Source organism: Rhinopithecus roxellana, chromosome 6 (genome assembly GCF_007565055.1).
Source record: "Rhinopithecus roxellana isolate Shanxi Qingling chromosome 6, ASM756505v1, whole genome shotgun sequence".
Taxonomy (NCBI): domain Eukaryota; kingdom Metazoa; phylum Chordata; class Mammalia; order Primates; family Cercopithecidae; genus Rhinopithecus; species Rhinopithecus roxellana.
Genome location: NC_044554.1, coordinates 140575102 through 140593290, shown reverse-complemented (window position 1 = coordinate 140593290; position 18189 = coordinate 140575102). Strand labels below are relative to the sequence as shown.

Sequence of the window (18189 nt, the reverse complement as noted above, 5' to 3'; positions counted from 1 at the left end):
GAGACAGTGGCTATGGTCATACTTTAATGATCAATGTGATTTCATAGAAAAGTTCCAGAGCACATGCCAAAGATGAGAGTGAGAATATTGGCGATATACCACCAGCAAATTCTGTTTCCTTCATTTTCTCAGGACCTCATTTTCTCATTTTAAATTGAGGAACTATAACTCTGATGTCTTCTGCACTCAAAAATAATTTCCTTCCACCATGTGGTAGGAGTGGGGATCATGCCATGTAATTTGCTTCCCCTCCCAAACCTGGCCACAATCCGGAGTGTTGTCCTGGTAGCAGAACTATTATCTGTTGTATTGCTCCACTTCCTACAACTACATGGTACTAGGACAGTTGGTTAGCAAGGAACAGAAGAAGCATGTTAACCAGTATTTCTGCTTCTCTTCCCTATTACCATCAATACAGTTTCAGTGATGTTCCTCTTCTTATCAAATCTATCTATAATTATAAAATACAATTATACCAATTGTGACCAATTGCTTTCTTTACAAAGAAGTTTGAAATCAAGCATAAATACATTTGGGAAATAAATAAACAAATAACTCTCCTTAGTTTAATAATAAATGCCAACTTTGAAAAGTGGTATTTAAATTCACATTGTAGAATGTTTGTTCTTTCATTTCTTTAATAACATTTATTAAACAATTGGTATAGAATTTAAAAATTAATGTTGGGGTTTCTAGGTGATCTTTGTACTTTTCCAAATATAAGTTAAAAAGTTAAAACCAACATTACTCTGTCACATCTAAATTTTATTTTCAGGGTTTATCTGTTGTTTTTACTTGTGCTTTTACATCATTAGAAGTAGCTTTTTTGACCAGGTATGGTGGCTCACACCTGTAATCCCAGCACTTTGGGAGGCCAACACGGGCCAATCACTTGGGGGTCAGGAGTTTGAGACCACCCCGCCAGCCTGGCCTACATGGTGAAACACTGTCTCAACTAAAAATGCAAATATTAGCTGGGTGAGGGGGCAGGTGCCTGTAGTCTCAGATACTTGGGAGCCTGAGGCAGGAGAATCACTTGAACCCAGAAAGTGGAGGTTGCGGTGAGCCAAGATTGTGCCATTGCACTCCAACCTAGGCAACAGAGTGAAACTCCATCTCAAAAAATAAATAAATAAATGAATGAATAAATAAATAAATAAATAAATAGAAATAGCTTTTTCAAGCAAAAGAGCATTGCAGGGTACTAAAGGAATATAAATCTAGACATTTTGGTAAAAATGCTTAGAATGTCTATAAAGTTTAATTTTTATAGGTGAAAGAAATCATAAATCATATTTTTAGGTGAACAAGTTAAATTTTCCATTTAGAAAAATACCTCCAGTAACAATGTGGGCCATGGACTTGGGTAGAAGAGAAGACTAGATATGAGTTATGGAGGCAGTCCAATCAAGTAAGAACATTAGATGACAATGGGCATCAGAATGGAGGCGGGGGGTAGGCAGATTTGAACCATTTCAGATATATGACCCAAAGTAATAGGTTATACTTTGAACACCAAAGGGTACAAAAACAGTTACAGTCAACACAGGGTTTTCAAGAGTGGGAAATTGAATAATCATACCATTACTTTTAATTGTTATACCTTATTTTTGTATATCTTTTTTTTATCTGAAATGGCAGACCAATTTGACACAGCGGTAAATGCATCTAATACTGATAAACCAGTGGGAAATTACCTTATACCTTGTGTTATTATTGCAAAATCTGTTTAGAAAATTATACTTTAACTATAACATAATGCACATTGAAGTTAGAAATATTTATGTCTTCAGTGTCAATTAGAAGCTTTTGGTGTTGGGCAATTTAAGGAAATTTTCTGAGCCTCAGTTTCTTTGTCCATAGGTATTGTGATGATTAAATGATAGCACACATATAACATACTTAGTGCAGTTCCTAAAACATAGTAACATGTGGATAGTGTTACATAATGTAAAAGACTGTGTGATGCAAAATCGTGTTGGATCATATAGCCCTTCAGGAAAAAGAAGTTTTTAATTGTCTTTCTACTGAGTCTTCATAATTGTAGTCTTAGGTAAAGCTAGAGTTAATGGAGTATGTGCCTCTGAAGTGCTAAAATAGTTTTCATTTGCCAAAACTAATTTAAAAATTAAAATTCAGGGTTTTCACACTTTGCACTCTTTCTCTTCAACGGAACTATCTATATGACAGATTTAGGGGACTATCAAAGAACTCTCTGAAATTTGAAATAATGAATAGTCAATTGCAGTGCAAGATAAGCATAAGAAATGCAATATTTAAAATATAAATTTTTCTAAATGAATTTTAATATAAAAAATTGTATTTTGAAATCTCAGTAAGATAGCCATGCTGCATATTTAATCAATATACTTTCACTCAGTGACCTTCATATCAATTTTTAAAATTTAATATAATTAGTTAATGATATAAATTAGAATGCAAAATAGAAATGGAAACTGTAAAAAAAACTTCTGATTAATTTAAATTATTATCTATTTAATTTCATCAGAGTTCTTTGCTCAGTAAGTGCATAGTATTTTACACATATAGGTACTCAGTTAACATTTGTTGATAGATAAAGTGATTTCTTTGTGGTTTCAAACAGTTACTTTAACTATAATAGTTGAATGATTCATTTTTGTGTTTTAGGGATCATTTATTAATTTGTGGTGAATACAAGTTAGAAAAACATAAAAACTGCCCATAGGCTCTCTTTTGTCTGATACTAATAAGTGTTATCATGGTCACATGGTTCTGTTAAAATATGAGTCAGATCATGGAATTTCCTACTAAAAACTTACTCCACGTTAAAGCTATAACTCTCTTTTGATGATCTAATATCCTGTATGCTCTGCCTGGTCCACACATCACCACGGCTTGAGTCTTTGACCTTGTATTCTATTACTCTAGTCCTCCCTCACTCCTCCTTCAGTTTCCTGCTCCTCCTCACTGGCTCCAATGGAAATTTCTCTGGAACAGGAGCATCCTTATAACTCAGGGCCATTGTACTAGCTGTCTTCTCTGCCTGAAATGTGCTTTCTCCAAATATGTGCAAATATGTGCCGCATCATCTTTAAATCTTTACTGAAAGAATAGCTTCTCATTTCTTGGTAATTGGATTTAAAAAACTATAAGCACATTCCCCCAAGAAATCTTTTTCTTCTTTATTTTTTTTTTCTATAGCACTTAATACCATTAGGCATTGTAGATTCAGCACATTAATGTTGCTATTTTCTTATTCCTTTCATTAGAAGCTAAGCTCCCTCATGGAAGGAATTTTGTGTGTTCTAGTAACATCTTTACCCAAACACCTAGAACAGAGCCTGGTGCTGAGTGGGTGCTCAAAGAACACTTTTTGAATATGAGAAAATCCACAACCCAAAACTACGAAAATAAATTAAGGATAGAGTGATGACATTTATTTTCATTCACTTTGAATCTGCTTGGATGAATACTAGTGTCTTCTCTTTAGTATTAACAAGGATTTAAAAACAAAGGATCCAGATGGTCAGAAATAATAATGAAAGGCATATAGAAATGTGCCTTGAATCTGTGCCAATTTGGCAGCGACATCTGAGCAGCTCCCTCAGTCAGTATTCTTTACAAATTCTGTTATCTCCCTAAATAGTCGGTGGTTGTTCCTTAAGGAAAAAAAAAAAAAAAAATGAAAAAGCAGTTTTAAAAATTTTGAACATTTGTGTGTGTGTGTGTGTGTGTGCGTGGATGTGCGTGGATGTGTTTGAGCCTACAGCAATTCAATTTTTGAGTAGTCATTCAGTTAAGTCTGACCCAATTTTCATCATTAATGGCTTCATTGATATGCATATAAATGATCTCATTCTATTTAAAGGTCACAGTCTTCCAAAAGTAATTCTAATGCTGTTACATGACAGCAGTAGAAACTCTGATGCCTAAATTTGGAAATTTTCTTGTAAGTCATGATCTAAGGAAAATGTACAGATGAGGATATCATCCATTTATTAGAAATGTCTAATAATATGGACAACAGAATTGTAGGAGATATTTGAAAAGACTTTACTTACAAGAGAAGAAAAGGGATGGGTTAACCAGGAAACTCACTGAAGACACATTTCTCAGTGAATTGAAAACTCTGAGTTAGAAAATCAAAAAAAAAAAACCATTAACCAGGCATGATGGCACAATCCTGTGGTCCCAGATACTTGCGAGGCTGGGGTGGAAGGATTGCTTGAGTGCGGGAGATTGAGGCTGCAGTGAGCTATGACTGGGCCAGTGTACTCCAATCTGGGCAACAGAAAGAGACCCTGTCTCAGAAAAAAAAAAAAAAAAGAAGAAGAGGTTTGTGTTTTCTCACATTGTAAGCCCTATCTATTGCCAGAAAATGTGAGATAAATTAATTTTGCTCCAAAGAACACGGTGAAGAAGTTTGAGAAAGAAATTTACATTGTCAGTAATACTTCAGCAATAAATATTGTGATGTCATCTTGTAGAAATAATTTAAGAATTGAGGAAATTTTTACTTCATTCTTATATCTGTAATAGGCTTTTCTTTTTCAAAGGAAGATTTTTTTTAGAATTATTGCCTTATAAAAGTTGTTATTTGTCTCTGTTACCTGACACAGAAATGTCATAGCAAAGTATTTGAGACACACAAAACCTGAAGTTTTTATTCAGAAAGATGCAATGAACTTTACAGTTTTCTGTACCAATAAAAAGGCAAATTGGCTGGGCATGGCGGCTCACACCTGTAATCCTAGTATTTTGGGAGGCCGAAGCAGATGGATCACCTGAGGTTAGGAGTTCATGACCAGCCTGGCCAACATGGTGAAACCCTGTCTCTACTAAAAAATACAAAAATTAGCTGGCATGGTGGTGGGAACCTATGATCCCAGTTATTAGGGAGGCTGAGGCAGAAGAATCACTTGAACCCAGGAGGCGGAAGTTACAGTGAGCCAAGATCATGCCATTGCACTCCAGCATGGGGGAGAAGAGCAAGACTTTGTCTCAAAAAAAGAAAAAAAAAAAAAGGCAAATTAAGATAACTTAAAAATGTGTCTAAGCTTAGGACAGTGCTTCCTTTAACCTACTCCTTTTATTTATTTTATATATTATGTTCCCAAGTGCATGCTAAGTGCTTTACGTCAATTTTTATTACATTGAGACAACTCTGAATGATTGATTCCTTTTTTTTTTTCTATATGGAGTCTCTGCCTCCAAGGTTCAAGTCATTCTTCTGTCTCAACCTCCCGAGTAACTGGGACAATAGGCACATGCTGCCATGCCTGGCTATTTTTTTTTATTTTTAGTAGAGACGGGGTTTTGCCATGTTGGCCAGGCTGGTCTTGAACCCCTGACCTCAGCTGATCTGCCTGCTTCAGCCTCCCAAAGTGCCAGGTATGATCCAGCATGCCCAGCCTGAATAATTGATTTCATATACCACTTTATATGGAGGGAATTAAGACTTAGAGCTGTCAGAAAATAAAACAGTATTTTGCTTGCTGAGCCAGAGAGAACTACACTTCAGAAATTTCAGAAAGTCTTCCTGAGTGCTGAAAAAAGAAGAGTCAAGAAGAAATGTATTGCTTATTAGGAGAAATGCCAATGATTCAGGAATTTTTACTCCTTAGTTCAGCTAAATCCAGGTTCTTGTCTCACAACCAGGAAAAATTAAGCATGCGGACACATTGAAGGCTGAGGAGAACAGAATTTATTAAATGAAAGGAAAGTGCTCAGAAAAGAGGGTCCTACACACAGGTTTTCACCTCACAAATTGAATACCAGGCCACCACACATGAGATGAAGAGGTCAGGCTCCTCCCCTGCATAAAGCACAAATTTCTGGTGGCTTTGCCCCATCATTCCAGTGCACATGTGGGTCCTTAGTCTGAGCCACTACACGTTGATTCATTTCCCTACTGAGCATATATCAAAGGACAGAATTTTTCTCTGTGACCATGCTTAGGCAAGCCCCCCTGTGCACAATGGCCTGGGTGGATCACAGGTTCTCTGCGGACCCTCCTTTATCTGCCTAGGCATTTTTCTGCCTCCTACCTCTATTATTCTCCCCTCTAAAGTGGTACACAAGAGGTACTGCAGTTAGAATAGGGATGAAGACTGATCTTAACTACTTCCTGCTGTTAGGGGGCGCTGTTTTGGAAATGTGGCAGTCATAACTCTCTCAAAAGCCTATTTAAGGTTCTCTGTTAAAAGGGGCCATCATTCGAGACTCTGGTTTTATGACCGCTTGGAGTTTGATGGCCTGAAGGTGAGAAGAGACAAACGGGGTTATCAGAAGACATACATTAAAACCAAACAAAGAGGGATGGGTAAGGGCAGCTCAAAAATCCTAAGACTGCCAGCATGCCCAGAAAGCTGGTGGCTATAATTATGCCTGCAAGATTTGGTTGCATGGGGCTTGACTTTGATTAGCTCCTTTCCTCTTATTTTCCCAGAGGAACCTCTGGGTTATGGGCACCCTATTTACTCCTATCATCTGTCGGGATTTGCAGGATAATTTTTCAGAATAAAAATATTGATCCAGATTATTACATTACCTATGCATTTTGTTTCTTCTGAGTTGTAGCCAGAAATTGCCAGTTGGTTCACAGGAATAAGAGGGTTAATCTAAAATGTAGGCAAAAAAAAAAAAAAAAATTAAAAACAACTAATGAGACTAGAATTTGATGACAAATGTGTGATAAGTTTTGAAACATAATTTTTCTCTCTCCAGTCCTCATTTTTGTTAAAAACAAATCATGATAAGACTGAGTTGTTTGCAAAATAGACTTCAGTCTTATACTTGGCCTGACAGTTTGCATAAAGTGCAGCAAGAATAATTATTTTTACATAGGCTTTTAAAATTGCTTTCAATGGAATTCTATTCCATAAGGAATCTCAGATAGGACTTGTAAAGTCAAGCCCAGCCATGGGTTAGTACCCTCAAATACCTAAGAATTGGGTGAATTCTTCTCTTCTTGAGGTCCCTAGAACATAGAGTTCGTGGGCCCATTAGAAAGTGACATTCTTTACTCATCACAGATTAGGAACCCAGAACGAGGGCTGTGTAGACAAGGTATGAAGCCAGTTTTCCCAAGGGGCTTTTATTGGCTCTGCAAGTCGAGCTTGATTCCTTAAAGGGAAGCATACCTCTCCAGTCAAAGCCTTAGTAAAACAACCAGTTTCTCCAATTGTGTACTGTTGCCAAAGAAAATGAATTCTTATTGCAGTGATGCAAATAACCATATTGCCATAAGTTAATAATACTCACAGATAGTTTCCAAATTCTAGAGGAACCAGGCAAAGAGAAATAAGTATGCTCCAAATTTTGTTCACATGAGTATACCTTACTCAATTATTAAAGACTGTAAACAGCTAAAAATAAAAGTTTTCTTGACTCTGAATAACAAAACAAGGATCAGCAATGTTTCAAGCAAAAAGTTTTAAAAAGGATTACTTCAGTTTTCTATTAGTTCAGTCCATTCAGTGAAATCTTGTTCTGCTTGATATCCATGAATGTTTCAGCTCTTCATGAATCCTGTACGTTTTCCCTTTAGTCCAATGTTACAGTCTCCAACGTTATCAGAAACTTGTATTTGAGAACACCCATCAAAGTTTTATAGCTGATTATAAACCAACTTTTGAAGATGATCAAAAGAAGACAATTGTGAATAAAAAAATGACCAGGGTAGTTACAGTCAGAAATGTGATTGACAAAATGTGGTTATCTCTGTGGTTTACAATAACTTAATATAATAACCTTAATTGTGATTGATAGCATATGCTCAAACATTAGAATTTTAGAAATCTCATACAATTTTGGGACATATGCTAGTATTATTCACTAAAATATAACCCAAAGAAAATTAAACATCATTTTGGCAATCCTGTGTACCTAATCATGTTAAAGTATTCTGTTTACCTCTCTTCTTCTGGATGCTCTAGGGACTCTCTGTAGCATCCAAAAGCTAGGGGTCAGGAAAGACAACCTTGAAGCTGAAATTTGATTATGGGGAAGGCTGTTAAACGTTAGAGGTTTAAAACATTGATAATGTGAAATACAATCCCAGTTAGTTATTTTGTTAAAATGATGACTCAAAAATTTTAAAACGGGGAAAACCTTTACTCATTAAGAGGAAGGACTTCACTTTTCAAACAATTTGTCTCCTGTCTTCTCTTTCTTTTCCTTGACAGTCTATTTACAAGGCAAATTAAAATCATTCATTATTCTTTACTATTACATAAAAATCTTGAACAAGGGCGAGAAAGCTAAATTTTACCCTTACATTAGTTTACTATTAACCCAAATTTTCTAATGAAATCTTATAGACAATTCTATACAGTCTAAACCAGTTTGACCATAAGGTAAGATTCTTAAAAACCTTTTATAACCCATTACAAAGTTTACTAAAGAACAAATTAGTGCCTTAAGAAAACCTTGTTGTGCTTTTATTTCATTGTTCAGTTTACAGAAAAAAAAAACCATATAATATCCTTTGAATTTAGTCTATGTTCATACATAGAATTTCTTTTACAATATTAAATTTGGAAAACTTCCACAACTTGTTTAAACCTTTAGCTTGACCTTATCTAATTTAAAACAATCCTTTAACCCTAGGCAAAAATTTACTTACATTTCCATGCCTTCTTATAATCTTTTACTGAAAATACATTTTACTATTCTTACACACCTTGCATGTATACCTATTTTCAGTGGTGGTCTCAATTACATGTTATAATGGTAACTCTTAGCAATTTTTGACTTTAATGTAAAATCCAGTAAGTTGTTTTAATTATGCACTAGGCACCAATAAAGTTTGATTCCTTCTAGCTTATTCAAGGGTTTGGTTAATTCTGTATGTCCTCAGGCCTTACCAAGTTGTAAAGCAGGCAAGTTGAACAGTCCTCAAAGGCCAAAGAAGCAGTTTACAACTTTAAAACATTTAGCAAACTTAGTATCTGACTTGTACAATTTAGACCACCTATTAAAATTTTAATGACATTTGAATTTTACCAATAATCTTTAAGACTTTTTATTTCTCAAAGATTAAAACTACATGAACTAAAAGGTATAACAGCTTTTATTTTCATTGAAAAAATGTTTGATCTAGTGCTTATTTTTCTTTAGGCCAATTAATTAGAATGCTTTTATATAAAAATCACATATATAACTATATAGACAAAGAAGATCCAGTAGTTTTAAGATTTTTCATTTGCCAATCTCCTAATTGGATAATTGGCCTGAGGGCAGAACCCTTTAAGAAACAGAGGTAACAGTACCTAATAAGCAGATATAGGTGGAAGACAATAACAGATTTTGAAAGGGATTATCTGCCTCTAATTACTGGGATTCCATGAGGAAAACAGAGGTTTCTCCAAAAATGGAATACATTATATCTTTTCTGTTTTTCCCAAGTAGTTTCAGTTCATCAGAAATTATCTTAGGGTGTCTCATGAGTTCATTAAGAGTGGCAAGACAAAATGGAGAAAAAAAGTTCAGTTGATGGGGAAGAAATCTTTCTCAGAAAAACAAGATCCATGAAGAGAAAGACATAAAGGCCTTTTAAATATCCCTATAGCTTGGATATCCACTTTTAATTAAGTTGAACATTCTTTAAGAAAATCCTTTTAAATCCCTGGCTCTCAACTTTAGCCACGCCAAATGGCTCATATTTATGGCTTTTGAACTTTACCAAAAGTAACCTCACAGATGAAACCAACAAGCCTCAAAAGGTTATGATTTAACTGTGAGTGTATGAGGTATTTTCAAAGGGGTGGTAAGCAGTTTTTACAAAAACTAGAACTTTTAAGGGTAGCTCAGAGAAAGGAAGATTCACAAAAGATAGCTAGAAGTTGTTCATGGAGTAGGAGAGAATCAGCAAATGGCAGAAGTCACATAGGTATCTACCAGAAACTACTCATTCCCTAAGCCAGGACTGATCCCAGGCTGCCACTGTAAAATGGCAGGGATGAAAACAACATACTGCCACATGGTTACAGGTTACCCTTCCAAGGATGTAAAACAAGATGGAGACCTGCAGAGTAGTTTGGTATTGGGCAGTTTGCAAGGCTGACTTGAACAGTGGGCTTATGGGGTACTAGGTCCTTATCCCATCCTAATGTACTCCTCTTTCTGACAGAATGATAAAGAAAGACATGCAAAGCACACCAGATTGGCTACAGCTTGAGACCAATCTCATAAATCCTTTTTGATTAATCAAAACTTTACAGATAATATAAACAGTGATCCTTACCTTTCCTTTTACTGGTTTGCACAGGGAGAGGGAGGCCAAAAGTCTGATTGTTATAAAATATTTTATTTCTTTTTTTTTTTTTTTTTTTTTTGAGACGGAGTCTCGCTCTATCGCCCAGGCTGGAGTGCAGTGGCCGGATCTCAGCTCACTGCAAGCTCCGCCTCCCGGGTTTACGCCATTCTCCTGCCTCAGCCTCCCGAGTAGCTGGGACTACAGGCGCCCGCCACCTCGCCCGGCTAGTTTTTTGTATTTTTTTTAGTAGAGACGGGGTTTCACCGTGTTCGCCAGGATGGTCTCGATCTCCTGACCTTGTGATCCGCCCGTCTCGGCCTCCCAAAGTGCTGGGATTACAGGCTTGAGCCACCGCGCCCGGCCAAAATATTTTATTTCTTTGCTGGCATGTCAGGCTTCTGGGTTCCCCTCCCCTGAGCTCAACTCTAAGCCAACTAGTTTAAGGTTTGAGAAATAAACTTTTCACAGGTTGAAGGATGCATCCGAGAGGAGTGTCCTGTAGTATGGAGACATGATTAACCATCTGTGAAGAGAGGACCAAGGGGGAAAAAGAAGGCATTTTTTCCAAAGGAGCCCCACGGCTCAGAATGTATCTGTAAGGGGCACAGACTGCAGATGAATGGCTACTCATCTAGAAAGAGGGAACAAGGTGTCCCTGGTTCCTTTCTTTTCCTAGTGAATGCCCAGGGTACATGAGAGAGAGAAGGAAAAAGCTTCCTCTTTCCTTCTTTCATCCTTATATCCCCAAGTCCTGGTGACCACAACAGGGTGCCATCCATGGGTGTCAATGCAGCTTTCACTCATGTTAACAGGTGGGCCTCGGGCATGGGATTATCCGCACTTCCCCATGCACTCACTGCCTTTCCCTCTGCTATAAGTAGCCTTTGAGTTCGCGAAACCTCATTTACGCCATGGATACTAGCATGACCTCTATCCATGAAACGGGAGGCTTGGCTTAATCAACTGGAATTAGTCATACTCATGTGTGGTGTGTGCCTTTTAACTTCCGTTGTTGTCTGCTTCTGGATCCCTAAGATCCAGTTTTCTTTCCTAGGGCTTCAATCCAAAGCTTGGAATTGAGTTAGGGACAAAAGAATTGCCTCCCTATCATAAGCCAGATGCTAAGGTGAAGCTCTAAAATTGGGTCCTCTCAAACAAGAGAGAGAAAAGGGTGTCCTGTGTGTTGGAGTCCTGGCCTAATAAAACACCTTTCAAGAAAAATCCTTTAGCATTGAGAAGCCCTCTGTACTCACAGGGCTGTGTTATTAGGTTGGCGCAAAATCAGTTGTGGTCCCTGCCAATCTAGGTAACAGCAAAAACTGTAACTACCTTCACACCAATCTATGAACTACTGACATGGTGGAGAAAAGAAAGAAAGAAAAAAAAGAAAAGCTTAAGCATAGGGCAGGGAAATGCCTGGGGAAGAAACCTCTTGTTCTTATGCAAACAGAGAGAACATTTTAATTGTTGTCCCACCAAGCTGGACCCCTTGGCCAGGGGAGAGGAAGACTGTTTGGATGTGTGTCAGGGAACACTGGCCACCTGTCTGCACAGGGTCTCTGGCCCCCAATATTGCCCTAGGGCCCAGGAAGCAGCTTCGGCTCAGTCCCACTCTGCATGGCTGTTGGACGCCGAGTGTACATACAGCAGACATGGCCATGTGCCCCAGCAGGGAGGGAATGGGGCACAAGGAGCCACCACTTTCACATCTTTCCATGTGGCAGCCATTGGGGTTGGGGTGGAACACCCTTGATACTGTAAAAGAAAAGATAGGTGCCATTACAGTCCTGAAAAAAAAGAAGAAAAATGCCTTAGCAAAGACTGGGTTGGACTGAGGCCGACATTCCCAAATCCAAGAGTGACGCAGGGGATGCAGTTTCCTCTGCCTTCAGAGAAAGTCTGAGGACTGGAAGGCCTACAAACGAAAGTGAAAGGAAGGGTTCACATTTTACTCACCCTTCCTCATGTCCCCATATAGGCCACCAAATGATGCAGGCATTTTCGGTTCTTAATTCAGCTAAATCTGGGTGCTTGTCTCACGACCAGGAAAAATTAAGCATGCAGACACATTAAAGGGTAAAGAGGGTGGAATTTATTAAGAGAAAGGAAAGCTCTCAACAAAGAGAAGGGTCCTGCATTCAGGTTTCCACCTCACAAATTGAATACCAGGCCACCACACATGAACTGAAGAGGCCAGGATTCTCCCCTGCATAAAGCATGACTTTCTGGTCGCTCCACACCATTTTTCCAGTGCACATGCGGGTCCTTAGTCTGAACCACTTCACAATGATTTATTTCCGTTACTGAGCATGTGTTAAGGGACAGAATTTTTTACCATGGGCGTGTTTAGACAGGCCTCCTGTGCACAATGACCTGGGCAGATTGGAGGTTCTCCGAGGACCCTCTCTTATCTGCCAAGACATTTGTCTGTGTCTTGCCTCTATCAATAGATATTAAAGTTCATTTTTCCTTTTGGTTGGTTATTTTTCTGGCTTTCATCATTAAATTACAGGCAGTGATTTTAATGACCATCTACCTGGGTTCTGAAAGGCTCTGTAAAGAGCACACACTTGAGATTTGGCATGTTTTTCCTTCAAAAGAACAGATAAATTCCTTGCCCCACATCAGTTAGGTGGTGAGTGGAAGTATTAGAATTTGAAACACAATTGCTTTATTCTGAACTCTTTGTTTTTGTTGGTTTTGTTTGTTTGTTATGTTACCAGGTTAAAATCTTGGCTTGAAAGAAGTGCTTTAAGGTATAATTATGGTCCAAAAGCAGATCCAGAGAAAAACTTTCACTAATTTCTAGTCCTTTACTACTTCTAGAAGTTCACATTTTATTACCAGCTTTTAAAATAGCAACAAAGACAACAAGGAACCGTGCATGGCTTGTTAAATGCATATGAAAACATGTGAAGTAATGTGGCTTTAGGCTTCTTCTTCAAATATTGTTTGGAATTGTGAATTTTTAAAATGAAGATTCTTTACACAAAAAGTGATTTAATTACATACAGTGTTTACTGTGTGCCAGATGTCATTCAGATGCTTTAAAAATAGTAAATAATATGTTCCTCCTAACAAATCAAGAAGTAGGTGCTATTATTCTCATTTTATAGATGAAGAAATTGAGGCACAGAGAGCTTAAATTGTCCACAGTCACACAGCTTGTGTTGGATTCAAGAGTAGATTCAGGTAGTCTGACTTCAAAGACCATGCTCCTTATCATCTGTTATGTTGCTAAATAAAATACTGACTATGAAAGACCTAGGAACAGAAGGAAGTGCTACCATAAGTAACTTTGCTTCTAACCATAATGCTTGTGAATATTTTCATCCCACAGACTTCCTGCAACTTTGCAATAAAATCAACTCTTGGTTCCTCATGGGCCTTTATACATGTTGAAGATTAGCTATCAATTTTGGTCACTCACCCAAATGAATGTGGAATACTTCTCTTTAATAGGCCGTCTCTAAGGAGCCCTCTTAGTAAGAGTAGTTACTCATTTTCAAGGAAACTATTTGGATCTCATGTCTGACTGTTGGCCTAATTGCCATGTTTTTAAGTGTTGGCTGAACTCATTGTAGCAAATCGCTTTTTTGGAAGTACTACTCCTACCTGAGGCTATTCTTCACATTTTTTATATTATTTAGAGTTTTTAGTTATGTAGTTCACTCTTCTACTAGAATTGACAATCTTCTTCTTCTTCTTTTTTTTTTTTTTTTGAGACAGAGTCTCGTTCTATCACCAGGCCAGAGTGTAGTGACACAATCTCAACTGACTGCAACCTCCACCTCATGGGCTAGAATTGACAATATTCTATGGTGGTGGTAGTGGTAATTTATTAAATATGGAAGAAAATGAAGTCTTCTTACTGCCACCAAAATAAATATCTGAAGTGTCCTTGTGAGAATCAATAAGCAAAGTGAAACTAAATTAAAAAGTTAGATTAAGGTATAGGCGGAATCTTGGGACTATTAATAAATAAAGTGTTTGGTTTCATTGTTTTATTGTCTGAGATTCTATTAGGTAAAAAAGCAAACATCGTATGTAAACTTAATTGGCACATGATCAAATCTATACAAATTTACTATCTCTAATGATATTCCTGAATGTCATATTTAATTTTAGGTTTGTCCCAAATAATGCAATAATAAAATCGGTCATTCCCTGTGTCTTTCCCCCAGTATTATTACATTGGAAAAACAAACTTTCTATTCCAAAGTTAATTTTATTCTTACCTGCCAGGAATGTGAACAGAACTGAGAGTATCCGCCAGCCAAATTTCCTCTTTGTCCTATTTTCAGTTGCATCTCAGCACATTAAACTGGGGGAAAAAATTGCCCTTCAAGGACTTACTATCAAGCCCATCCCTTGCACAATCTTTTTTTTTTTTTTTTTTTTTTTTTTTTTGAGACGGAGTCTCGCTCTGTCACCCAGGCTGGAGTGCAGTGGCCAGATCTCAGCTCACTGCAAGCTCCGCCTCCCAGGTTCACGCCATTCTCCTGCCTCAGCCTCCCGAGTAGCTGGGACTACAGGCGCCGCCACCTCGCCCGGCTAGTTTTTTGTATTTTTAGTAGAGATGGGGTTTCGCCGTGTTAGCCAGGATGGTCTCGATCTCCTGACCTCGTGATCCGCCCGTCTCGGCCTCCCAAAGTGCTGGGATTACAGGCTTGAGCCACTGTTTTTTTTTTTTTGAGACGGAGTCTCCCTCTGCCACCCAGGCTGGAGTGCAGTGGCCGGATCTCAGCTCACTGCAAGCTCCGCCTCCCGGATTTTACGCCATTCTCCTGCCTTAGCCTCCGGAGTAGCTGGGACTACAGGCGCCCGCCACGTCGCCCGGCTAGTTTTTTTTTTTTTTTTTTGTATTTTTTAGTAGAGACGGGGTTTCACCGTATTAGCCAGGATGGTCTCGATCTCCTGACCTCGTGATCCGCCCGCCTCGGCCTCCCAAAGTGCTGGGATTACAGGCTTGAGCCACCGCGCCCGGCCCTTGCACTCTCTTGATCTGGGTACATGTGACTTTATTCCAGCCTCTTCTCTGTAAGTCTTCTAGTCCTTTCAAATGCCCTACTGGAGAGAACCCAAGACCACTCCATCAGCCTTCTCCTCCATGTGGTCTACATCTGTTTCCCAGAAAATAATCATGCACCATTGTTCCTGCAGTCACGAGGAGTTTTGGCCAACTTAAAATAGCACCATTTTCTTGCCTTTGTCCCCAGAGCACCCATGTGCTTGTCCTCAATTTCCTAGGAAGGAGTCAGATCCTGGCCCACTGCCTTCATCTGCAAGGAGAAACCAAGCTCTTCACTATGGCTGCTGTGAAAGGCTTTGTTAAGCTTGAGATTGGAAGTTGTCTTCTATCACCATTTCCCCTAATGGGCATGGAGATCCTAACACCACCAAAATTCTCTCCAAATAAATGTCTACTCATTTATATAGTTCTACAATGAGTATCAGAGAGTAAGATCTTAAAATATGTTTCTTTGGAAAGTCTACATATGTAGTTTGAGAAGGTTATATCAATTGAGCTTGGCATTTAGTTGACACATTAAGGTTAACCTCTTTTTACATTGTCAAAAGCAATAAGCACCATTAGTGACAAGCAAAAAAGATGGAAAATTCCTTTCTCTCTGAGTGCCTGTTGTATATAAATGACTCTGTATTGGCTTGTTCACAAGGATCGCCTGATTGAATCACTGCAACAACTGTGTGGGGTGGGATTATTATTATTCCCAATTTAGACAGGAGGAAACTAAGTTTCAAAGAGTACATTTTTCAAGCATTACAGATAGTGGAAATAGAAATATCTAACTAGAAACTTATTCCTCTTCCTGCTATGCCATCACAGGTAAGACATACATATCCCAATGCCAATGTTAGCCCAGGACGGCCCACCCTGTTTCTCAAATAGGCACTTTCCTTTTGTTAAACTTGGATATAAAAATGGTTTGAGGTCATTTCTACTTCTAATGATTTTGAACACAGCACAAAATTTTAATATTTGGTTGGATCTTAAAGTATATGTTTAAATTTTTTTTTTCCAGACAATAGATTTTGAAGGTTTCAAACTATTCATGAAGACATTCCTGGAAGCCGAGCTTCCTGATGATTTCACTGCACACCTTTTCATGTCATTTAGCAACAAGTTTCCTCATTCTAGTCCAATGGTAAAAAGTAAACCTGCTCTCCTATCAGGCGGTAAGTTTACTTACTTTAAACGTTTATATAATACAAATTTCAAAGGCTAAATAAATATCTAGTTATCGTAAAAAAAAGAATGATGATTTGCATAAAAATTGTTTTGTTGCAGGATTTAGACTTTCACAATAAGATTGTGTGAGTTATTTAAAATGCTTCCAGTATAATTATAGCTAATTAGAGAAAATATAATTTTTCCTTATCTATCACTTGCTTTAGAATTCTATGTTTAGGTAATAATTTGAAGAGATATTTCCATCAAATTTGGAAAACTACTCTTTTTAAATAGCTAGATAAGTATAGATTGCTGAGTATTTGAAAATGTGGTCATAAAGCAATTATATCTAAAAAACTTACAATATTTAATATCTATTGTGCTAATTGCCAATATACTTTCACATATTTAGATTTGTAAGCGCAGAACAGAGATTTGATTTTTCTTTTAGGTACCTTAAATTTGTGTCACCATAGAGATGGTGGTTCTCTCATTATGGGTAGATTTTTAGAGACGCATAATTACATTAATACCTGTTGTATAAATCTCCCTCCAGTCAGGAAAACAGAAATTTAACTGTATTACCCAATGTAAAACAGTATAATTGGTTAAACTGTTTTGAGGGTTGAAAAAGCAAAAAGAAAACACAGGTGATGTAGATAGACTCACAGGAAACATGTGCTGCCCTTAGATGGCGATAATCACAACCCAGAAGCCCTGAGGAAGGATTCCTTGGAGCTGGGATGCAATTCTGAGGTGAGGGGTTGCCTAGCGGACCCAGCTTTTGTGCTTCTGTGGCAATAATAATTCCCGGCTGCCTCTGGAATTCAAGCTCAGGAATTTAAGACGGGTCTGTAGCCCAGGAACTCAGACCTGTGAGGAGGGTGCATCACCGTGGCCTGTCCCAGATTGCCTAGCGGGGAGCTCATTGTGCCTTTGATGGTGTGAACATGAGCTAGAGACTAGAGCCTACACTGGACAACCCAGTACGGGGCTGAACGGCTGCAGAGATTCAACAGGAGCAGCAGGTTCTCTCTCAGGGTCCACCCCTTCTCCCCCAACTCCCCACCCCACCGCCCCAACCCCTGTGCCTTCTCATCTCTCTCTAGTGTCCTCTATGGACAGAACAGGAATCCACTGGCAATGAAGAAATATCTGCAGCAGTGTTTCTCACTCTGATCACAGGAATCTTTGAACTCTTAAAAACTGAGGACCTGAAGGAACTTATGTTTATGTGAGTGATATCTATTGAGATTTACCATATTAATGATAAGACATTCCAAAAATAACAAGAATCAACCCACTACCTGTTAACAAAAAATAACCCATTCTTATGAAAAATAACTATTTTCAAAAACAAACAAAAATAGTGAGAAGGGTAGCATTGTTTTGCATCATTGCAAATCTCTTTGATGCCTGGCTTCATGGAGGACAGCTGGGTAAATTATATCTGGTAGTATGTTTCTGTTACTGGATCATATGTCATATAGCCTCTTGAAAACTTCACTGTACACTCAAAAGAGAATGAGAATAAGAAAAGCAAATAATATCTCAATTCCATTATGAAAATAACTTTGACCTTAAAAATCCCCTGCAAGGAACTCAAGGATCAAGGAGAGCCACAGGTCTAGAGATTCTCAACTCTAGAATCACAAAGTAGCATATAGAATTGTTGGTATAGAGGCCAGACGCAGTGGATCACGCCTGTAATCCCAGCACTTTTGGAGGCTGAGGTGGACAGATCACAAGGTCAGGA

General features: G+C 38.1%; 1 protein-coding gene across 19 annotated transcripts in view; it reads left to right on the top strand.

Annotated features, from left to right (window-relative positions):
• The window catches only part of DGKB (diacylglycerol kinase beta), an 832080-nt gene that overhangs the window by 232618 nt on the left and 581273 nt on the right, over window positions 1-18189 (top strand). For all 19 annotated transcript variants that reach the window (XM_030932056.1, XM_030932048.1, XM_030932051.1 and 16 more), the window contains one exon: window positions 16285-16438. In XM_030932056.1, the coding sequence (XP_030787916.1) occupies window positions 16285-16438 (154 nt within the window). The remainder of the gene's footprint in view (window positions 1-16284; window positions 16439-18189) is intronic.